This window comes from Manis javanica, chromosome 12 (assembly GCF_040802235.1).
Source record: "Manis javanica isolate MJ-LG chromosome 12, MJ_LKY, whole genome shotgun sequence".
Taxonomy (NCBI): domain Eukaryota; kingdom Metazoa; phylum Chordata; class Mammalia; order Pholidota; family Manidae; genus Manis; species Manis javanica.
The window spans coordinates 86362071-86386402 of NC_133167.1; the positions used below are offsets into that span (position 1 = coordinate 86362071).

At 48.7% G+C, this 24332-nt stretch overlaps 1 protein-coding gene and 1 long non-coding RNA gene across 2 annotated transcripts in view; one reads left to right on the forward strand and one right to left on the reverse strand.

Annotated features, from left to right (window-relative positions):
• LOC140845193 (uncharacterized) overlaps nt 1-24332 on the forward strand; it is a 103386-nt gene that overhangs the window by 64793 nt on the left and 14261 nt on the right. The window contains exon 4 of the long non-coding RNA XR_012123966.1: nt 21289-21422. This is a non-coding gene — a long non-coding RNA (uncharacterized lncRNA). The remainder of the gene's footprint in view (nt 1-21288; nt 21423-24332) is intronic.
• Nucleotides 9652-18732, reverse strand: LOC140844853 (uncharacterized). The gene is made up of 10 exons (XM_073217773.1): nt 16715-18732; nt 15698-15972; nt 15337-15479; nt 14868-15193; nt 13930-14142; nt 13496-13599; nt 12993-13059; nt 10758-10879; nt 10546-10649; nt 9652-10178 (listed from the first exon to the last, which is right to left on the reverse strand). The coding sequence occupies exons 1-9, from the start codon at nt 16817-16819 to the stop codon at nt 10565-10567; spliced, it is 1440 nt and encodes a 479-aa protein (XP_073073874.1). The 5' UTR covers nt 16820-18732; the 3' UTR covers nt 9652-10178; nt 10546-10564.

Below are 24332 nucleotides of genomic sequence, written 5' to 3' on the forward strand. Positions count from 1 at the left end.
TCAATACTTTCATGAAATTTTACCTTTATCAGATTATTTTATATCTGTTGATAAAAGTTTTTCAGTCTTGTCTCACACTAGTTCCTTGAGGACAAGTACTTTAACTACTATTTTTCCCCATCCCAAGGTGTCTGTCAAATTTATAGAACGTAGTATAAAGGAAGGAAATGCTTATTTTTCAGAATTAGCATATGAAATCATTTTGGGTTGCTCCTTTGATGCTGTACAAATATGGAATACTATACTCACACAAGTAAGTATGCAGTATGATGAGGTCTGTAGAGGTGGTTATATATCCACTCTAAAAATCTTGATAATATATGATTAGGATTCCCTGTAGTAGAAATTTTGTTTTTATGTGATCATATTTCTATAGAAGATATTATACCAGTCAGTTTTAACTGGTTAAGCATCTAAAAGTAAAAGATAAATGAAAACATTAATTAAGTTCAACATGAAACTTTTATAAAAATATACATAAGACATTTAATTCAGTATTTTGATTATGGAAACTCTTCAACAGCACAGCAAAATATTGTGCACATCAATTAATATTGCCTATATTTAAGAAATATATAAACAAAAAAGTTTTTCAAAACTTACAGTGTTAACAAAGCCAATTATCTGAATAACCTTCTGCATTACAGACTCGATATCAACGCCCATGTAATCAAACTGAAAAAGATAAATTTTTCTAAAAACTAGTGGATGTCATTAACACATCATATACCCTTTAAATGTACAATTAGCTATATTCTAAAATAGCCTACATTCCAACTGAAATCCAGAAAATCAATACTGGTGCATAAATAATGATTAAAATAATTTATAAATGAATAAATTTAATTTATAACTTGATAAATTATATATATACATATAATTATAGATATTTCTATAAATTTTTAAAAAGGTTAATTTCTATAAAAATACATAAACATATTTAACAGCTTTGTTTTTTAAACAATGGTTAATGCACCCAACTTGTGGCATTACTTATTGTTGATGAATATGGTACCACATTTTTTTAAATGTGATGTTTCAAAAAATAACTTATTTCTAAAATATTACAAATCAAAAAATATAAGCAGAGAGAGGGAGAATCCTTCAAGACAGGTTCACTGTTGAAGTGATCCTGGATTCTGTGTTTGAATACATCCTTTCACATGACCACATTAACTGGTCTCTAATGTAATCTTTATTTCAATAATCTCTTTCTATGTCTAATTGCTTTAAAATGTCAGGACAACATTAAGTACCAATGGTTATGCCAGGTATATGAGGTGTGCTCCCAATTTTTCACAGGAAAACTTCAAATATTTATTAAGTGGAGCTCTGTTTAAGATTAGTATTCTTCTAGGTCATGTTCAGAAACACCTATTTACTAAATGTTTATCAGTTCACTACATACAGGTTCAGTAAATCTCCTTATACTGAAGTTTTTATAAAAATTGGGAGTTCACAGAAGATGACTGGTTAGCCAGAGACGGGTAAGATTCCTCAAGGGAAGAACAACCTAAGACAGGCACAGTCGCAGGGGGGCCATCAGGTGAGAAATTGGGGATCAACAGAAGAGAGGCTTAGAACCTCACCCCCCCTGTTTTGAGAGAAATCTTCTGCATCCGTGGATGTTTTGTTGCCCTTGTCTAGCTCGGATTAATACATAGTCTACAGGCACACACCTGATCATCTACAATTGCCCTCTTACAACACTAAACCATGTTTTCTACCTTTATCTTGCATCTACCTACCACCTCAGCATTTTATTAAAAATAAAAAAAATAATAATAATAATAAAGGGAGAAATGTGGGATTCACATATAAATCAAGTATAAAATCAAACGAATATTCATATTTGACCTGATTGTTTATAGTTCATAATGCGTGATCAAAACCGAAAGTTTCTGTGATGACTGTCCTTGTACTGTTCACCATGTAAGAACTTATTCACTATGTAAGAATTTGTTCACCATGTAAGAACTTGTTCTTATACTTCAGAAGATCGGAGACTGATGAGAATTAGGCTTGGGGTGGATTAATGATTGTGCATTGAGTCCCCTACACAGAATTTTATTGTTGTTAACAACCATTTGATCAATAAATGTGAGAGATGCCCTCTCAAAAAAAAAAATTGGGAGCTCAATTATTATCAAAGGTTTTTTTGATAAAGATTCATAATGATTTTTGTCTTTTGACATATTTCAGTAACATTATTTAATATTAAACCATCATATTTCTTGACCAGATCATTGTATTCTATTAATATACTATCAAAATTAATGCAACATTTTGTTTAGAAGTTTGTGGCTTTAAGATGTGTGTGTGCATGTACACACTGTCATAATTAAGCAAATGAATGTTGCTTAGTAAATATTCGCAGTCCACATAAATTTAAGTACCATGCTTTTCCTATATCCTAGAACTAGTGTTAGCATATGAACTATGACTTCCTGAAATGTTTTAAAGAACTCTCTTTCAAAGCTATACCTAATACTGGTAACTGACCCAAATTCTTTCTTTCCAGCTTTTAGAGATATAATTTACATATAACATCATGTAAGTTTAAGGTATACAACACAATCAAATTTGCACTTGCAAATTTGTTTTAATATTGAATTTGGTTTGTTTTACTATTCTCCAAAGCCATAGTTACATCATTTATCCTTTTTAGTACCCTAACAAGTTTACTTCTCTTTTGCCTAATACTTTCTACCCATTTTTTTCTTTTGTACCAACCAGTTGTCAATTTACTTACTGATTTAATGTTTCTGTTTATCATCAACTTATGCTCTTACTATTTGCCTGTTCTCTTACATTTCTCTTTTTTACAGTTTTTCCATTGAAAACCCTGTTCATACATTTTTCACCCTTACTTTTCTAATAGCAAATTCTTTCAAGAATATGAATTCCCTTTGTGTTTAGTTTTGGTACTAGGCATTATCCTTATTTACCAATGTTCAGTTCTCTTCTAAGGTGCAGGAACCCTTTCTTTTTTAAAGACAGACATAGCCAGGTGATTCATTCTGGTCAATAAAATGAGGGCAAAAGTGGTGAATGTCGCTTCAGATGGGCAGTATCTCCTTACTGCGGTCCAGGTCTCTGGTGTGCTATTCTATTGGGTTGACAGTTGGAAAAGAAGCTATCAATATAAAAATGCCAAAATAATTTTATCTAAGCATTCTGGAGCACTGAGCCAACACCTGGAAAACAGCTGTCCTGGAGAGGCTGACATTGCATGAATGGAAAATAAGCAGTGTTTGGCCACTAAGATTTTGGGGTTAATTTTTACCAGAGCACAAACTAGAGGAGACCACTTACTCAAATGAATGGATTTTGTCATAAGGATTCAAAGGATCAGGAAAAAAGGGAAAACAAGCTACCAAAGGAAACCTATAGCTTTAATAACTGACCCTAATGAAATAAGATTAGACACTATCAGAAACTTATTCACTATGTAAGAATTTGTTCACCATGTAAGAACTTGTTCGTTATGCTTCAGAAGAATTCAGGATAATTGTCTTAAGAAAGTTTCATGGTCTACAAGAACACACAATATTAGGAAAATAACATGGATAAAATGAGAAGTTAATCTAATAGAAACCACCCCCCTAAAAAAAGATTAATTATAGACATGAAAAAGGCACTGACTTAGCTGAATAAGAGAGAGCTCTAATCTATACTTTCACTGGCAGTCTCCTTGAAAATGAGAAAAATAACTGACAAGTTTTAGTAAATGAAAAGATGTTTCACTTTACAAAAGCAGTTAGACATCGTATACATATAATAAATGAATCAACAAACACTTGGTTTATTTACAATTTCAAAGAACTTAACTGCAAAAGCAAAATAAACATTTATCCAAAAAAGGTCAAAATTTTTATTACATTATTGAAATCACAGACAAATGTAAATCATTTAAAAATACAATGCATAAAAAAGGACCTACCAGATTTTTATCCACAACAATATGCATTGCAAGATATCGAGGAAGTAACTTAAAAATTCTGGGTCTCTGAAAAACACACGTGAATTCTGAGGAATTTGCCCAAATTTACCTTCTGTTGAAATTATGTTCAGAGATAAATTGAGAGGTGTGTCGCTACTGATTACATAACAAGACTGCTTTCAAAAACAAAAGTTAGGTACTATTAAGAAAATTCCAGGCCAAAAAGTGCCCATGGTTAGTAAGAATTTTCAATGAGATCCCCAGGAATCATCTGAGTTTAGCAATAGCTGAAACTGGAAATATTAAGTTTATAACATAAATCTTTCTCTCCTTACTCTTGGATTTTCATAGTAACCTTCCATGTGGGCACATTTTCCTACTACCAAATATTATGATAAAAAAATATGGTTTAGAAAAATATTACTAAAGTCTATGATCAATGGCAGTTCAATTGAGCTGGGAATGTTTCTATGACAGTTTACAGGTCTTTGTGGAGGAAGAATTCATCACTTTGCTTTATATGCACCTTATGTAGGCCACTAATATGATTCATTTCTGAACTCTAATGAAACAAAGACTTAACTTAGAAATCCAGATGACATAGTATTTTCACCTAAATTATCACAATAATTCAGGAAATGAAATAATTTACATTAACTATCCAAATGCCCACATGTGAAAATTAAGTCTTTGGTTTCTTTAATCCTATGTTCGTATATCTGTTTCCAAGATTAATTACCTACATTCTTGCTAAATTTTCACCTAATAACAAGCATAACAAAAAGCTTAATTTCGTTCTCTATCCATTTTAAAAATCATGCAGGGCCTTCATGAAGTAAAATGACTTTAACATTTGCAAGTCACCAAATTTTGCTCTGAAAATGCTTTTCATTTCACAAAATTATACCGAATAAGATAAAATTAAAAAGCCAACAGTTACTTCTGAACTTTTACTGTCTTGATACTGCAAATTATTACGGCTATATGTGTCATTGTCTCCCAAGAGAGGAATATTAGGGTTATCATTTTCTTCTTCATAAATGATGTGCAAGAATCCTGATACAGTCTCTGTTGGTTCAATTCCATATGAGATGTTTTTAAACTGCAGTGTTCCCCAGAATGTTAAAATAATCAAACAAGTCTGAAATGATTCTACCAAAACCACAATCTAATACTCTAATGAGAAAGTTAGGTCAGAATATTTTGTTTACATTTAAAGTCACCCTGGTTTTTCTACTCTACCTCTTTATTCTTCTTTACCTCTGTTACCCCAGAGCTGGACCACTAATACCACAGGATGCATAATGTTTTATATTACAAATATTCTAATAGAAATATTTGAACATCTAAAAGAAAGTATGGATCTATGTGCTTATACTGGTTAAGACCCCTTCCTCGGGTATAGATAGCCTGTAGGACCTTTAGGCACTCTCTTCCTTAGTCTTAGGTCCCTTTCTTCTTTGTGAGACATGAGACAGGCCCGCATGACGTTCAATGTCCTAAATAATTTCTTTGTGTGGGCTGAAGATACTACTCATCTAAAAATTAATGGGAGCAGAGCCAAAGTTTCCATCATATCCAGGCATTCTACAATTATTATGCATAACAGGAAATCAAGAACTTGGTAAAAAGAAGGAATTTGGGAAAACTAAAGGAGTATAGAGAGACCAGTCAACACCTCTTGCATTCAGGATTGCTCAAAGCCTCAAGCAGCAGATCTCAGCACAATCAATATGCAGCCTCCCTTCGGGAATAGAGGCTGGCACAGTGATCAACTCTATCTTATTGGAAATCTGGTTCACCCTCTAGGGAACTGAAATAATAAAGGTGACTAGAACTAGAAAAACAGGGTCAGCTCCAGGAATTCCACTTCTAGGAATTTACCCTAAGAATGCAGCACTCCAGTTTGAAAAGAGAGATGCACCCCTGTTTATCGCTGCACTATTTGCAATAGCAAGGTATGGAAGCAACCTAAATGTCCATCAGTAGATGAATGGATAAAGAAGATGTGGTACATGTACACAATGGAATATTACGCAGCCATAAGAAAAAAAACAAATCCTACCATTTGCAACAACATGGATGGAGCTAGAGGGTATTATGCTCAGTGAAATATGCCAGGCGGAGAAAGACAAGTACCAAATGATTTCACTCAAACAGCAGCAGAAGCACAGAACCCAAGAATGGACTAATAGTTACCAAGGGAAAGGGACTGGGAGAACGGGTGGGAAGGGAGGGATAAGGGCGGGAAGAAAAGAAAGGGGCATTTCGATTAGCATGTATAGTGTTGGTGGGGGCACAGGGAGGGCTGTGCAATACAGAGAAGACAAGTAGTGATTTTACAGCATCTTACTATGTTGAAGGACAGTGACTGTGAACTTGGTGACAAGTAGTGATTTTATAGCATCTTACTATGTAGATGGACAGTGACTGTGAACGGGGATGTGGGGGGGACTTGGTGAAGGGGAGAGCCTAGTAAACATAATGTCCTTCATGTAATTGTAGATTAATGATACCAAAATAAAAATAAAAAATAAAAAAAAAAGTAAAGAAAAACAGGGTCAGCTCATAGACTACCAGGACCTAATACTGCCCATGGAATATCTTTATATAGGCTACAACCTGAGTCCTGAACAAGTGTTGAGTGACATAAGAGAATTTGGAAACCTGCAACATATCCACGGTAATTGCAATCCATCTGAAAAAAATATATACAAAGAAAAAGACCGGATAACTTATTTTAAAATGCACATTCCTGATATGTTACTTATCTGTAGTACTTTAGTTACCTTAGCACTTCAATATGAATGGCAATTACCCAATGAAGTTGTGCCAGGTAGAAATAAAAACCACTATTCAGATTGGTAAGGAAGAAGTCAAACTGTCCCTGTTTGCAGAAGACTTGATATTGTATATAATAGAAACTCAAAAGAATCCACTCCAAAACTTCTAGATAATATCTGAATTCAGCAAAGTTACAGGATACAAAATTAATACACAGAATGCTGTGGCACTACTATACAGAGTGGAACCCCGCGCCACCCCGTCCGCGCGCGGAAGTCGGGAGAGGCGGACCCGCGAGCTCCCCTATCGCTCGGCCCCGTGCCGCGCGGTCGGGGCCTAAGACACGCTAAAGGGCCCGGAAAGCATAAGCGTTCCCGAGGTGGCGAGCCGGTATGTGACGAAAAACACGGCCCTGCGGAGCCTCCGCCCCGGCCCCACCCAGCCGCGCTCCCAATGGCTGCCTGCCCCGCAGCGCTGCGGGATCATTGGCCGCAAGGTCCGTCAGTCAAAGGCGGGCTGTGCCGCGGGGCAGGCAGCCATTGGTCGCTCGCGGAAACACGTAAGACCGGCGGCTGCGTGTATCCTCGGGCGCTGTCGCCGCCGTATTCAAGTTAGTAGCGTGAAGAACGCCGGCGGGAGAAGACGGTCTTCCTGCACTTTGCGTGCTTCGGTCCGCTGGCCCTGTCCGTAGAGGCGGCCCGGCACCTCGGGCCCACCGTCTCGTCTGCGCAGCGGAACCGGCGGAGACCAGATGTTGATGGACCCGGGAAGTTCTGTGCCCGTGAAGTGCTCGGCTGCGGCTTCCTCCAGGTGCGCGTCCGCTGGCGGCACCAACTTCGCCCCCAGCCTCGGATCGCCTCCTCGCGCCCGCTGAGATTCCGGCGCCGCTTCTCGGCACTCCCGCGGCGGCGGAGGGCGGCGGTCACCTTGGCCGAATGCGCTCCAGGTGGGTGAGGATCAACCCGGACTTCAAGCCGCTGCCCCGGCCGGACTTCAGCCAGTCGAGCTCTGCCACCTCCAGCCGGGCGCCGTCGGGCGGCGCGAACGGGAACCCCTACGCTGCCGTGGGCGTGCCTTCGGCCTCGGCGGCCGCTGAGGGGCAGCAGCGCAACGCGTGGGGCAACCTGTCCCACGCCGACCGCATCGCCAAGCCCGTCGAGGGCTCGGCCGAGAAGTGGCTCCCGCTGCTGCAGATCTGCCGTGGAGGGTCGAGAGCGGGACCCACTTCAGGGATGAAGGGGACAGCGACGGCCCTGCGGACTGTAAGGTAGGTGGCCGCGGACCGCAGCCGGACCCGGACGGGGCGCGGGGACCCCTTCCCCCGCCTGAGGTCGAGGTGGAGCCGGCGAGGGCGCGGCGCGTGGCCCGTGGGGCTGGGAAACGGCCGACGAGAGTGGTGGGCTCGCGGGGCCCACCCGGGGGTCGGGTGTCGGCGCGCCCCGCCGGAGGGGCATCCCGGGAAGGGAGCGAGCGGAACGGGTGCGCCGAGAGCGGACGTCCGAGTGGCCGGCGAAGTTAGCCGTGGCAGGGGGAGATGGGCTCGCCGGAGCCGCAGACGGGGAGGCCGGCGGGCGTTTTGCGTTGTGTGGATTTATCCGGCGGGGGCCTCGAGGGCGAGGGCCGGGCGAGCTGAAATTCAAGTGTGCCCCGCGGCGCGGCGGCAGGGGTGAGGCCGCCCGGAGGAAGCGCCTTTAAAATTAAAAAATGTTTCATGAGGTATCTCTCGTGTTTTTTACTTGGGAGTGGAGTTTCTTTCCTTTGGTCTGGGAACTGACAGTGCATTTTCTTGTATTTAAAAGTTTGTATCTTTCTGTCATTTCGGGTTGTAATCTGCAGCTGAGTAATTTATAACTAGCCACAGAGATTCTGAGACAGGGACCGTGGGTGTAGTCAGAGTAGCGTGAGGGCTTCCGGTAAAAGACACCTATCAAAACTCCCTATTAAACAATTAAGCAAAATCAGAGTCACGTTAATTCTCCAAAGCAAAATATCAAACTAGGAGTATAAGCATTCTTCAGTGAAGATTAGTTGAAACTAAGAAGCCAGGAATAACCTGGCCTGGAATGTTTCAACATACATACCCCAGATAAGAAAAATACCTCAGCATGGCCCATGTGTTCATTGTGTCAATTAAATGAGGCTATTGTAAAATTTACTTTAAACTACTCAAAGGCCCAGTTTATCTTTATCTTTGCCCAGATGCTGCTTTTCCTCCTCCAGCCCCTAATCAAGTAATACGTAACCTGGGTGATTAATATGGCAAGTAAACCCAGTCACAGGCAACAAAGTGAAAGGCAGGAAGGATCCCATCTTAAAGATAAGATTGCATTTTAACACTCAGGAAGTTAAGAAGTAAGATTCTTTGTTATTATTATTGTTAAGGTGTTATTGATATACACCACTATGAAGGTTTCACATGAAAACCAATGTGGTTAATACATTCACCCATGTTATGGAGTCCCCCCCATACCCCTTTGCAGTCACTGTCCATCAGTGAAGTAAGATGCCACAGATTCATTATTTGCCAAGAAGTAAGATTATTTATTTACGTATTTTATTAAGGTATTATTGATATACACTCCTATGAAGGTTTCACATGAGAATCAGTGTTGTTACTACATTCACCCCTGTTATCGTGTCCCCCCCCCATATCCCATTGCAGTCACTGCCCATCAGTGTAGTAAGATGTCAGAGTCACTGTTTGCCTTCTCTGTGCTACACTGTCTATCCCCGGGCTCCCTCCACCCCACTATCTGTGCCAATCAAAATTCCCCTGAATCTCCTTCTCCCTCTCTCCCCACCAGCCCTCCCTCACCCCTCCCCTTTGGTAACCACCAGTCCCTTCTTGAAGTCTGAATCTGTTGCTGTTTTGTTTCTTCAGTTTTCCTTCGTTGTTATACTCTGCAAATGAGTGAAATCAGAAAAGAGGTGCTCATGCTGATATTCAGGGGATTTTTGCCTATGTTGTCTTCTAAGAGTTCTATAGTTTCATGACTTACATTCAGGTCTTTGATCCATTTCGAGTTTACTTTTGTGTGTGGGGATAGACAATAATTCAGTTTCGTTCTCTTGTACGTAGCTGTCCAATTTGCGCACACCAGCTGTTGAAGAGGCTGTCATTTCCCCATTGTATGTCCATGGCTCCTTTATCATGTATTAATTGACCATATATATACTTGGATGTATATCTGCGCTCTCCAGTCTGTTCCATTGGCTGCAGCTACGTACGGGTCCCTGAGCCTGCAGCAGCAGCCTGGGAAGCTGCCCAAGTCTGCTGATGGAAGAGGTGCAAGAGCACCTGCCCCAGACGAGGCTCAGGATGAGCAGCGGGAGGAAGAGGAGCAGGAAGCAGACTAGGGTCCTGGGGCGCCGGGTGCCTCCTGTCCAAAGGGGAAGCTCTCCTCCGCACACAGCCAGGGTACCAGCTGGGTCGTGGGCCTGATGACAGCAGCTACAGGGCCATGCAGGTGAACAGAAGAGGCAGGTTATCCCAGGTTCCCCCCGTTATCCTGCTTCCACCCTGTCCTCACTACCCTCTGTGCTCCTGGCCCTGTGCAGAGGGTCCTGTCAATCACCGTCACCCGTGGGGTCCCTGTCACAGTGAGGCGCATGAGCATAACCCACTCACAGAGGAGGAAACTGGGTCCCAGAGAGGGAGGGGAATCACCCTTGAGCCTGACAGGACTGTTTGCGCGGTGGAGCAGAATCCCAGCCCAACCTGTCTTTAGTACAACCCCCCACACCCAGCATGGCCCGAAGCTTCCCTGAGGCTGGGGAGCAGCCCACCCCTTGCGAATGGCCCCAGGCCAGAAACTTACCTGACTCTGGCCACTAAGTTTAAATGTTGCGGGACCTGAAGAACAAGAGTCCCTTTCTGCCGGCCCTCTGGCCTGGGGGCTCCAGCTGGCAGGACAGGGTGTATCTGCAGGACAGAGGGGCACCTGTGAGTCCCTGGAGCCACATGTCAGGGGCCCTTCTCCCAGAGCCTGCCAGCAGCTGGAACCCACACGTGAGTCCTGCCCAGCCTCACCTCTTCTGGTCATCCAGGGTCTCCACGGCCTGGAAGAAGGCTCTGAAGTGCTCCTCGGGTTGCAGGTGATGCGTCATGGCCACGTACTTGTGTATGAGCATCTCACGTAGGATGGAACTTTCCTGCGGCAGAGGAAGGACAGGATGCACACAAGGAGGGGCGTGAGGAGCGGAGCAATGGGATGGTCCCTGATCTTTGCTCCCGTGGGAACCTGCCTTCCCTCCAATGCTATCTAGCCCTGCCTGTTCCCACTGTTGGGTCTCTAGCTGCTCCTCCAGGAAGGCCATCTTGATGCCACCCCCATCCCCCACCCGACGAAGCCTTGAGTGTCCTCAGCTCTGGGTGTGTTAACCTTCTCAAGACATGTCAGACCCAGGGGTTGGGCCGGACAGGGTCCTGCCCAGGGGCTCTGCACCCCCCCCTCACTTTCTGTGGCGGGGTGTTACAGTAGCTCAACTCCGTCTCATCCCGTCACCCTGGAAGGCACCAAGGCAGCCAAAGTGCATCAGAAACAGCCCCTTGCACCCAGAATGAGGCCTAAACCTCCCCACCCTTTCTCAAGTTGGAGCACTCAGACCTAGGCCAGGATCTGGGGTACCGAGGAGGAGGGACTGGACTGGGGAGCTGAGGCCAAGCTTCCCATGCAAGTCTCTCTGATGACACGGAGACTGAGGCCTCAGGCAGGAAGGCACGGGCAGCCCCCTCCTGTGCTTCCTGCCTTGAAGGAGCAACATCCCTCCCCCTGGGCAGGGCCTGAGGGAGAGGCCATCCTGCTCAGAGGCTGCAGCCTGTAGCCCTCAGCCCCACCTGCCCTGGGGCTGGGACTGGGGCTTAAGGGGGGCAGGGGGTCCTTCTGGCTGCCCTCTCCAAGGAGCCCAGCCCCTGGGGTGGAGGGGAGACTCCCAAGAGGCGGGTGGCCTGGTGCTGAGAGCTCCAGCTCACTAGGGTCTCTCTCCTCTTCAGAGCTCACCATCCTGCACACCCTGTGCCCCCTCTGGCCTCATTCCCATCATTCTGTTCCAGGGGTTTGACTAGGACCAGGAGGCCAGCCATGAACAATCCGAAGATGGGGACCATGCTGTGCCACTGGGGTGGGGAGGTGCCCCGTCTACCTCAGGGGAGCCCATAGAGCCTCTCCTGAACCCCTCACTCGCAGCCCCTAGCTCCCCTTGGACCACCCTGTGCTTCCTCCCACGCCCTCCCTTTGCCCTGCTCTCCCCTCCTGTCCCTCCCAGGGCTGGCTTTTGGCCAATCCCAAGACCCGTGGTCCCTGCACCCGTCCTCCAACTTCTCTCTGTACCCAGCTGCTCTCTCCCTCCTGGTCACCCCAGTCCTGGCAGTTCAGGGCTGGTGGCACCAGCAGCAAGTACAGGGTCTCCCCCACAGCCATGACCCTGGCCAGGCCACTCTCACCTCCTGCCTATCCTCAGATTCCCGGAGGAAACGATGCTGTTGCGTCACCATGGAAGTCGCCTCCCTGCAAGGTCCAGGTCACTCAGGTGTGCTCATGCTCCCCTCCCACATGGCCTCCCACAAATCAGAGCTTGGTTGGTGGATGCCTCGCCTGAGTCCTCTGGTGCTATGCTGTCCCCACCCCCAGCAGGCTCTCAGCTGAGGGCGATCGCAGCTCCAGCACACACTTATACTCATGGGTGTCCTTGGGCCACTGCCGGCCGTCCTGAGAGGCTTCCTCACCTGCAGAGTGTCAGGGGAGTTCCCTTTGCCTCCCAGGGTGCCCTGAACACTCACTGTCACCTGGCTATCACCATGGCTCCCCTCACACGACCGGGTGGGATGGGCACAAAGCTGAAGGCCATCTTGTGCTCCCTGGACCCTGCTCACCTGGGAGGCCCGCACCCCAGGGTGACAACCTTCCCTGACCAGATGAGGAGCCTGAGGCCTCAGAGGGGCAGTGATGGGCTCAGGGGGCCCTGGGGAGGGGCTGACCTTGCTCTGCCATAGGCCCCACCCCTGCTGCCAGCCCAGTGCCAGCCCTAGCCCCAGCCCTGACAGGAGCCTGTCCTCTGGGTCCTCGCTGGATGTCAGGCCCCCAGTCAAGTGGAGCCAGGGAGGGAGACAAACAGGACACCTTGGGGGCCAGGCGGAGCCTACTTCTCCCATCAGCTGTCCCCTCTCACCATGCACACCTCGAGTCAGCACCCAAGGCTGGGCCACAGCACGGCAGAGGGCTTGCCCCAAGGATCCCCTCCCTCCAGACCTCTAGCCTCCATTTACCTTGAGGAGCCTCTTCCGGTTAAGCCACCTCTCTTTTTCAAGTCTCTTATGCATCCTGGAGCTCTTCCTAAGGGGAGGAGAGAGGAGGGAGACATGTGGCCAACAGGTGGAGGCTTTGGGGTGTTGGACCCCTTTTCCACTAGCCTGCATGAGGCTTTCCACCATGGCTCTTAGTCCTGGGGAATCTGAGGCCTGCAGTTCTCCTGGGGGCAGATCTGCTTTGGGACAGGTGGCTGTCCTTGGGACAGAGATCTCCTGCTGCAAAACACATGCTGAACATCTCCCATTGGCTTCAACCCACACCTGACGAAGAAACCCGATTCCTGAGGGGGAACCGCTGGCCTAACCCACGGGGGCTCTGAGGGCCCGCCATCCTGTAAGCCCCTGTCCCCAGGGTCTGCCGCCTCCCAGGAGCCCCAGCCGACTGAGGGGACACTGCCAGACCTAGGGGTGGTGTCTCTGGTCCACTAAGGTCCCCTGGTCCTAGTGACAGGACTACCTACCAGGAAACACGTCCCCAGGTGCACTGCAGACGACTGATGGCAGGGCTCTGCAGGGCCAAGAGAATGGCATGGAGGTGTGCGAAATTCTCGAGGTCCAGACACTCCTGGGAGGGAAGACAGAGCTGAGAACGTGGCCTGCTTCTGTCCCCCTATGAACTCCTGTCCTTAAGGAGACAGGCACCCAGGGAGCCCAGCACACCCAGTACCTGTTGAGCAGCCCTCCTGGGTGGAGGACTGTATCTCAACCCAAGGAAGGGGCCAGGGATGGCTGTCCCACCCTCGGGGCCTGCGAGTCCAGGTCAGCACGTCCCTGGCAGGAGGGGCCCAGGGACCAGGCAGGGTCAGACTGTAGGACTCCATCCTGAGAGTTGGCCAAGGAGGGGAGAAGGTCCCAACATGCCAGGATGGACCCTGGGGGCTGTTCCATGGCACACCTTGGCCACCTGGATCCAGAACTCTACCACTCGGGCCCTGTCCCGCGCCGTCATGCCTGGGGCCCCGAGGCAGGAGGAGATGACCATGTTGGCTGCATCATGAAATTGTTTTATGATCTTATTGGTGGAGGCCAGGTGTTCAACGTTTCCGTTGTATGACTGGCTCCCGCAGCGGGTCATGCGGTCGTCCACTGCCACCTTGGTGAACAGTTCCTGGGGATGGCAAGGGGGTGTCATTTAGCTGTGTCCACGGTGCCCCTGGGCCCAGGTGGTTACCAGTCAGAGCTGGAGCCCAGGCCACTGAGGATGTGGTGTGAGCCTTATGGCAGTCTAGGCTTCGGACTCCATCCACTGAGGCACCCGGGAACGGATGCACTGGACCCCACAATGGTGGGGAACAGAGGGCCTCACTGAGAACAGGCATCCTCCCTCACCTCCTCCCTGCAGCACAAGGCAGCTCATGCCTGCACGTCCTGGGGCATCTGCCTCCCATTCTGTCACCCCGTGGATCCCGCTACCCACTCAGGTGCAGTTACCCCCAAAACAACTCCAACCAGGCCTTTGTTGTTGTCTGTCAGGTACATGGCAGGGGCCTCTGAAGTGCGGAGGCTGTGGAGGCCTGCCAGCCAATGGCCTGAGGACCTAAGGCCCTGGCAGCACCTCTCTGAGCACCCCTCTACTACACTGCCCCTCCCACCCCAGCCAGGCCCTGCCCACCTTCCTTCTGCTATTTCTCATTGGTCTGCAAGGATCCCTAAGTGCCAGCCCTACTGTCCGTGTGGTCAGTGAAGGCTTGGGGGTGAGGAGAGTTTCTCAGGGCATATGGTGGGAAGGTGGCATGTGGGCCCAGATCACAGGAGTGCACATCGGGACAGCAGGTCTGGGGCAGCGCATGGCACAGGGAAGGCCCACCCCAACTTCGATCCTGCTCCACTCACCGCATACATCAGGGTCAGCTGCTCGGCAACCAGGCGGGGGGGGAATGCCAGGAGGGTGGACTCTGGAGCTGGCTTTGCCCCTGCCAGGCCCGGTGCCATTCTGGCAGGTGCCCTGGGCCCTGTGCCTGAGGGCTCATGGGGCTCAAGCTCAGGGCTCGGCAGTGGGGCTGAGGGCACTGCTGGGACGTCCTCCGGCTCTGCGGGGGCTGACGCAGGTGACACTGGCCGTAGCTCCAGCACAGGGGTCTCAGGGAGCTCCTGAACTGGCTCTAGCCATGAAGCCGGCCCTCCCTGTGTCTCTGGAGCCAGCTGCGTCTGCCGTGGTTCTGGAGCAGGGAGGACACAGAGAAAGGGTCACCCCGGGGCTGATTCCCCACACCTTACAATGACAGAAAAGCCCTCACTGCGTTGCAGGCAACCCTGGTCCAGGAAGCCCACCCTAGACGGTTCCCTGGCTGCAACCCCTCACCTTCCGGCTCTGCCACAGTGGGCCCCAGGTGCTCCTCCTGGGCCAAGTGGTGGACGCTGCCATGGAGGGCTGCCACGCTGGTCACATCATTGGGCTCCCAGGCATGGCGCCTAGCCTGGCCCATCCTGGGGCTGGGGGAAGGCCTGGGGGTGGAAGAGTGTGAAGCCTGGTCTTCCCAGCCACACTGCCGTCCCAGCCCACCCTTGTGTGGGCCTGGCCACTCTGCATTCCCCTGCCTGTCCAGGCAACTGCTCCTCCCCCTTCCTGACCCTGTGTGTCCCGGGACCCCATCCTCTCCCATCCTCCCAAATAAGAAGTCCCCAGTCATCAGCCCGCCTGTGGGAATCCAAAGATGGGTCACCTGCTGGGTTCTGAAGGCTCATGGGGCTCCACCTCGGGGCCCGAGACCACTCCCGGGATGTCCGAGATCGCCGCACAGGGGCTGGTGGGCTCTGGACCTGGCACTGGCTCTGCCAGGCCCGGTGCCATTCCGGCAGGTGCTCCGGGCCCCAGGGCTGAAGCAGGTGACACCGGCCGTAGCTCCAGCACAGGTGTCTCTTGTGCCGTCCTCACACCTGTCCAGGGAGCCCTCCCCCTGTGGATCTTATTTGCATGGAGAGTTGACTCCTCTTCATGCTGAAAGGGGCAGGGGGTGTATCGTCAGTGGGAAACCCAGGAACCACCAGGACGAGGGAGGTTTGCAACTCACCCGAGAGTCCCCAGCCCTCTGGGGTGCGATCAAGGAGAGGGAAGGGGTGCCCCCAGGGAATGAGACTCCAGGCCCTCTGGAGTGGGACTGTCAACCACTCTCGTGGGGAAGCCCCTGGCAGATTGCCAGGTTTGGAACGGGGTCCTGGGTGTAGACAGCCTGCCCCAGGCCTAGAGAGATGGAGTAGGTGAATCCATCCACCAGCTCCTCCACGCTCCCCTGGGTGGAGCTCCAAAAAGCTAGTGCCTAGTAGCTTGGGAGGTGCCACCTGGGGCTGCCTGGACCTCCCCTCAGGAAATGTGGGCCTCAGACCCTGCCCCTGACATCAGGCACACAGGGTCATCTGCATACGACTGGTCACTGAGGGAAGGAGAGGACAAACCCTGGGCTCAGGACTAACACGTGCGTGGAAGTACCTGGTCCCAACACTCACCTCCATGTCCTGAATGATGAGACCAGAGGTGTGACACTGACTGCCCCACCAGGGGGCCACCACCTCACAACATGCTGGCACCCAGAAATGGCCCCCCTCCTCCCCAGCCTTCAGTCCTGCCCATACCCCACACCCACCGCACGCACACAGAAGGGGCCGGGGGGAAGGTCATCCCGGGATGGGTCACACTTGGGGCCTGGACCTGGGGTGGCCTGCTCTGGGGTGCCCTGTGTTACCTCGGGGTTCCTTGGACAACACGGACAGAGGCGTTGGAGGTGGTCTCTGAGCCAACGCCCACAGCGAGCAGGAAGACCGCCCCTGTTTGCTTCCCTGACTTCCATGCCTTCAGAAGGCTCTGCACAACAAGACCGTATGTTGCTCTGTCGAGCGTCTCCGGTCAAGTGAGCAGGACTGGGGTCTGTGACCAGGAACTGGGCACCAGGTCACAATTCAGGTTCTACTGGGCGTGTCATCAGTGACATGAAGGTTCCATTTCATGGGCCCCTCCCTGCATTCAGACACGCCCACATGCCCCTCTGGGCTGCTGACTGCCCATCCTCCCGGACCCCTTGCCATGCATGACTACACAGATCTCCACCAGAACCCTCCCCTCACTATTTGGCAATGTCCCTAGGGTCCCAGCTCTGAGGAGACGAGCTGAGTTCAGACCTCTTTTTCTCACCAGTTCCCTGTCCTGCTGAACCCACAGTGCCTCCCAGGAGCTACCCAATGTCCCAACCTGCACAGGCAGGGTCATGCCAGACATTCCTCCCTAGGTACATCCTCAGGGATATATGGATGACACCTCCAACTCTTGGGGGCTGGTGTCATGTGTGTCTGACACACAGGCTCAGAGATGGAACAATGCCAACCAGGGTTGGCATGGAGCGTTGAATAACACGCAAGTCAGGCCTGGGTTCGGGCCATGTGATCTTGAGCAAGTCACCCCTGCCTCTAGGCCATTTTCATGTGTGCACCTTGAAGGGGGTGGCAATGACAGGAGACCCAGGTGTTGTCATCTACTTCCAAGGCATCCACCTTACAGAGGTCTCCGTTCTCTGAGGACCATACCCTAGGGCCTCCCGTTGACATATGTGGTGGGCAGCCTTGTATGCTGAACCCAGTAATCCCTCCTAGGAAGCACATACCCTGCGACCACTGTGTGGTGTGAACAGCACAGCCAAGGGGATGTGCTGTCACAGCCACATTTCATGACAACCAGTCACTTCCCCACTTTTCATGCTTTCTGTACTAAAGGGTCCTGACACTGCCCAGGGCAGTGAGCTTGGTAGCCCATATCAGTGTGTATGTGTCACGGCTTCTACGCACATATTCTGTTTTTCAGACATAAGGCAGTGGGGTTTGGATGCAGCAACAAAATGGATATGTTCATCCATTTTGTTCGTGGTGTGACATATTTACGGAACAAATGTCGTGGTTAAGATCACAGAATAAAGATCTACTAGCTCATTTTCAACATCCCGCTTTAACCACTTAGTAGGCATTTGACTGTGGGTGAGTCACCGACCTTGGTAGCACAGTTTCTCCACCTGTCCCTTGGCCATCATCGTAGGGTCTTGACTACGTGAGGTCACAGAGAGCATTGAAGGAGTTACCCTGGGAAGAAAGAAGGCTTGGATGGCCTGGCACTTCACAAGTGCTTCATCTAGTTAGTATAAATCTATTGTTACATTCCTCTAACCTGTGTGTAAGCTCCAGAGGGCACAGAGCTAAGGGGGTCAATGCAGAATTTCCAGAACCTCCTACCTAGCCATAGTCCTGTTAGTAAAATTGGTGCCCAACCCCCACACTCTTCCATCTAAGGTGGTGGCCATTAAGTTTCACTTTCCCAGAATTAAGTTCAGCTTCCCACTCACGACAAGTGAACACCTGTGACGCAGACCAATAAAGTCCCACCAGCTAACCCTAATGACTCCATAGCCAATTAGCTGGTGCCAGTGCCTTAATAGGGTATAGAAGCCAAAGCTCCCCAGCCCGCGCTACTGCTCTCACTCTCACGGGCAGCCACGTAGCTGCCGCTAAATAAATCTCTTGGTTGGATATCTGCTTCTCGGTGTGGTTATCTCTTCCCGTAAGGAATCCAGCAGTCCTTTTAAGTCCATTTACAGATCAATGGTTGTAACCAGTGCAGGGTCTTGCAACCTCCAGGACAAGGGGTGGAGAGGAAATGGCCATTCTCTCCTCCCCTCCATTCCTGGTATGTAACATTCCTGGTCTGGCATCTGGAAAAGTTCCTGCTAGAACGGACAGGCAGGGGAAGGAGAGCATCAGCCGTGGCTGGAGGAGTTGGATGGTGCTGAGCCTGGCTAGCGACTGTAAGAAATGAACGCCTTTCTCCCTACCTGCCCTTTCTCTTGACTGATTTCGGTTTTGCAGTCTCATAGGGTGACTTGCCCTGGCCTGGGAACATCTATCCCTCCAAGGCTATATCTGGCATAGTTGGCAGGATCTGGTGAACCTGAAATTGGTCCTCATGGTTCCCTGTTGGTGTGGACTGCTTGTTTAGATGGTGTGGATATACTTAGTTCCCTAGAGGTGGTGGGGATACATCTGGGGACCCTCCCTAGGGGTGGCAGGTATTCCCCTGTGGATGGCGAGGCCTCACCTGGAGATCCCACAGTGGGGATGGTGTCTGCGGGAAAGTGCCTCCTGGAGGAGTGGGCCTCTCCCCCGAAACTGGGAAAAATGGGGACACTGGAGGCCGTGGAGTCAACCCTAGGTAAAATCAGGGACTCGGGAACTGAGTGGCCATGAGATGGCAGGAAAAGTGGGGTGGTTGCTTCTTGCAGCATTAGAAAGGGTTACTGAGAGAAATGTCCTCCAATGGCAAGAGTCCAGGAAGATGAGTTGTGGGGTGGTCTGAGAAGGGAAAGAAAACAGCTCCCACTGCTGAGAGACACTGGTGGCACAGGACGGGACAGCAGAAAAACAGGACATAGAGAGCCCATGGGGGTGGTGAAGGAAGGGGTGGTGCCTTCAGCCCTGGAGACAGCAGACAGCAGGGTAGGAGGTGCAGGGGACAATGACGGGGTGGGACCAAGGACAGAGCTGTTGCTGAGCCTGCTGCCTGAGGCACCAACTCTCCCATACTGAAGGCCTGCCTGATTTGTTACGCGAACCGCGGGTTCCTCGCTGAGTGGAGCAGACCCCACCCCACTGTCGAGCACTCCACGCTCAGCGACTATACCCAGGCCGAGCTGGAGCCTCTGTGTACATGGCTTTTGCATCTTTGGGGTTTAGGTGTAGAGGGCATTGTTCCGTCTGGGTCCAAAATGAATAAAGTGGCTTCCCTGATGACTCACCCATCTCTCTGGCAGAGGATACAAAATGCCCATGAGCACCAGGGAATGATGTACTTTTGGATTGCCTGACTGCAGCCCTAAGGGCAGTTTGGCCTAATCAGAGTGAGTTGCCTTATTTCCCTGCTAGTTGGAAAACACGTGCATCACTCCAGCAGGTGCTGGGGAGCTGGGCATGGAAAGTTACTGAGAGAGCTGTTATGTGGACTGACAGGGCCCCTGTGAGGAGTTGTTCACCACGGGGATGAGGACTCTGGTGCTCCGTACAGCTCCTCCATCCTTCTCTGGGTCCCTAGTGACTGTTCTTGCTCCTCCACGTAGGAAAACCCGTAAGTGAGGTCACTCCTGCTGCTCAGATCTGGGGGAGGCTGAAATCAGAAGAGCTCAGAAGGAAGTATGGTCCGCGGCTGAAAGAGGTTTACAGGGCCCTGTGAAGGTCTTGAGGACCCAGATTATGGGTTGATTTGATAAAGGCAGGGGCAGTGTAAGAAATACTCCATGGAGAGCCTAGTAGGATCTTCCTAGAACTGTGGCACCTATTAAAGCCAAAGCAGTGGTCCAAGCCGCTGAAGTACAAGACACGGAAACCAGAGGCAAAGCCTGTCCCCTGGCCCATGTCCCTGCAGGACTTCCATGGTCCCTGACTCCACAGGAGGGTGATTGGGGATTGCGGTTTGACTTGGTGGGGGGGGATGTCAAGGCCTCCACCTTGTGGGCGTGGTGAGGACTGGAGGCCACATGACATGTACAGTTAGCAATTCACTGGTCGCCAGTGAATGTACAATGTGTTCTGGCACTGGTGGAGTCCGGAGCTGAATGTTCTTTGATTTATGGTAACCCTGAGTGGTTTCCTGGGACCCCCACTGTGATATATGCTATGGGGGTAAGGCAGTTAGAGTGAAGAAAGCCCAAAATACCTTGGGAATGGGGCATTTACCCCCAAAGCAGTGCACTGTGTATATTTCTCCAATCCCTGAATATATTTTGGGGTTGGATACCCTGCAGGACCTGTGGTTACAGACCACTGCAGGTGAGTTCCGACTGAGGATTTGTGTGGTAAAGGCAGCTCGGAGGGGACTTGCTAAGCACTCACCCATAGCTCTGTCTGTACCTCGGCAAGTGACAAATGCTAAGCAGTATGTATTGCCAGGGGGCACAAAGAAATCGGAGAAACCCTAGAGGAGCTGGAGAAGGTGGACATCGTAATGTGCACTCATAGTCCTTTTACTTCCCTGGTGTGACACATCATGTTGAGGGCCTTGCTAATGCTTTCTTCTCTATTGACATAACACAGGAGATCCAGGAACAGTTTGCCTTCATGTGGGAAGGGTGGCCGAGGATGTTCGCTGTCTATCTGCAGGGACACCTCTGCAGTTCCAACATATGTCATGGACTTGTAGCCCAGGACTTGGCAGCATGGGAGAAACTGCCGACAGTGCACCTGTATCATTATATTGATGACATTATGCTCACATCTGATTCTCTTCCAGATCTACAAGGTGCAGCACCCGGAGTGCTGCAGCACCTACAGGAGAAAGGATGACAGGAGGGACAGAAGTTGGGGCCAGCTATCACTTTCTGCCTGGCCTCCTGGTTGGCTGCTGGTGGCAGAGGGATCTGTGATGTAAGTCCGGGGAGAGGAAATGCCAGTTTGACTGTTGATTTTGAAAGTACCATGTAACTGTGATTTAGCCCCTATGAGCAACAGTTCACAGTCAGTCCGTTCTGCAGGCACAGGGACTTAGCAAGAGACAATCCTATCCACAACACTGTAGACCCAGGACAGGGCCTATACTCAGCTTTAGCCCCCTCAAAGGGACCCTAAACTGTCCTACTCGCCCTGGGACCAAACAGGGAACATGCCCTTCTGTGTCTGAGAGTCCAGAAGGGTCCCCATATTATGTTCCAGCCTCCTCTCAGCCACAGTCTACTAACAGTCCTGCTGGCAAAGATACCAGCAGGAGACCCTCCTGTCTATGGCCCTGGAGATCCTGAAGGGATCCTATACTTGACTCCAGCCTCCTCACGGCTAGTCTATCAGCAGTTCTGCTGGACCAGGGAATCAGCAGGACACATTCCCACCTGTGCTCCTGAAGATCAAAAAAGGGCCCAACTTCCGGGGACAGCTTCAGCTCGTACCAGCCATATTTCACCAAGCATCACTGATATCACAGGGACCAAGCAGGAGATGTTCCAGACTGTGCCTAAGAAGACCCCAACATGGCCCCATACTTGGATCAAGCCCCTGCAGCCACAGGCAGAGAGCTGTCGAGCCCACCCAGGGCCCTGGCAGGATACATACCTATCTGTGCCTCCAGAGCCAGATCTGCAAACCTCAATCTAGACTGTAGACCCTAAAACAGCCCTGGGACTCAATTCCAGCCACTCAAAGGTCAGGGTGTATACCACCTACACAGGGATCCACCTTGGCAGGAGCCCTCCTAGGAATCACACCCATCCACAAATGTGATAACGAGCCACTGTCTGAGTAGCCAGCTGTAGACCCTGAAGCAGACCCTTGTCTGAGTGTGACTACTGAACAAGGCACCGAAGGGAGTCCCATATACCCAGGAACCAGACAGGGACCATGCCTGCATAAGACCCTTGTAACAAGCTCATCAACTGCAGATCCAGAAAACAACCTTGTAAATGGTCTCCAACCAAGAGCTGTTTGCTTTATCAACTGCACAGACTCCAACCGAAGACTGCATGGATCAAAAAGAATCAGGCAACTATGGTACCAGTAAAGGAAACTAACAGAGCTCCAGTAATCAGCCACAAAGAAATGGAGATCTATGAATTGCCTTACAAAAATTCAAAAGAAATTCAAGCTAATCATCTCAGTGAAATGCGAGAGAGCACAAACAACTAAGTGAAATCAGGAAAACATACAAGAAAATAATTAAAGAACTAGAAAACACAAAAAAGGAGCCAAGCAAAAATCCTTTATTGAAGATAACAGTTAAAAGAAAGGAAAAACTCAGTAAATGAATTCAACAAAGGAATCACTCCTGCAGAAGAAAGATTTAGTAAACTGGAATACTATTGATTTGAAATTAGCCAGTCAGAGGAACAAAAAGAAAAAAGAGTGAAGAAAGTCTACAGGAGTTATAGGACATCATCAAGCAAATGATATTGATATTATGGGAGCCCCAGAAGGAAAAAAGAGAGAAAGGAGCAGAAAGATTATTTAAATAAATAATAGCTGAAAATTTCTCAAATCTTTGGAGAGATATGGATAGCCAGGAACAGAAAGCTAAAAAACCCAGTCAAGAACAACTCAAAGAAGATTACTGTAAAACAAATTAAAATCAAAAAGTTAAAAGTCAAAGGAAAAATTTTGGAGCAGCAAGAAAAAAATTATTCATCACATACAAAGGAACCAAGAAGGCTCTCAGTGGATTTCTCTGCAGAAATCATGCAAACCCAGAGTGGGATGATATATTCAAAATACTGAAACAAAAAAATTACCAACTAATAAAACTATACCAGGCAAAACAGTCCTGCAGAAATTAAGAGATAAAGACATTCCCACATGAATAAAAGCTAAGGAGGTCTATCACCTTTAGACCTGTCTTAAAAGGAGTTCATCAAATTGAAATGAAAGGACACTAACTCATGAAAACATATGCAAGTGTAAAACTCACTGGTAAATGTAAAAATATAGTCAAATTCAGAATACCCTAGTGCTATAATGGTGGCAATAACTTTTACCTCTAGCACAAAGGTTAAAAGACAACAGTATTATACAGTAATATTGCTACAATAATTTGTAAGAGGATGCACAATATAAAAAAAGAGACAAAGTATAACAGCACATAAAATGTGTGGGAAGAGAATGTAAAATGTAGAGCTTTTGTATGTGATTGAAGGTATGTTGTTTTCAGCTTAAAGTAGACTGTCATGTCTATAAAAGTGTTTTATATAAGCTTCATGATAATCACAAAGAAGCACTCTATAGTAGATACACAAAAGACACAGAGAGATGAATGAAAGCATACCACGACAAAAAAATCCTAAAGGAAGACAGCAAGAGAGGAAGCAAGGAAAAAAAATTTAAAAAGGAAAACAACAAACAAAATAACAATAAAAAGTCCTTACCTATCAACAATTACTTAAAATATAAACGTTTTTTTGCTGAACAAAAGACATAGAATGGCAAATGGATCAGAAACAAGATCCAGCAATATGGTGCTTACAAGAAATTCAATTTAGCTTTAAGGACATGCCTAGGCTGAAAGGGAAGGGAAGAAAAGGACATTCCATGAAAATGGTAACCAAAAGAGAGTAGGCTTTGCTTTACTTACATCAGATAAAATAGACTTTCAGTATAATCAGTCATAAAAGACAAATAAATTCATTATATATTGGTAAAGAGGTCAGTTCTTCAAGGGAGTAAACCCTTGTAACTATATGTACACCAAATATTCGAACACCAGAAAGTTAAAACAAATATTGACAGACTGAAGGGAGAAGTAGACAATAGTAGTAAGGAACTTTAATTCCATACTTTCAACATTGGATGGAGCAACTG

Coding starts and splice junctions, on each gene's coding strand:
- LOC140844853 (XM_073217773.1), bottom strand. CDS start 16,819: ATGGAAGTCAGGGAAGCAAACAGGGGCGGTCTTCCTGCTCGCTGTGGG. Junction 15,480..15,697: donor GAGCCTTCAGAACCCAGCAG/GTGACCCATCTT, acceptor TTCCACCCCCAG/GCCTTCCCCCAGCCCCAGGA. Junction 10,650..10,757: donor ACCCTGGATGACCAGAAGAG/GTGAGGCTGGGC, acceptor TCTGTCCTGCAG/ATACACCCTGTCCTGCCAGC.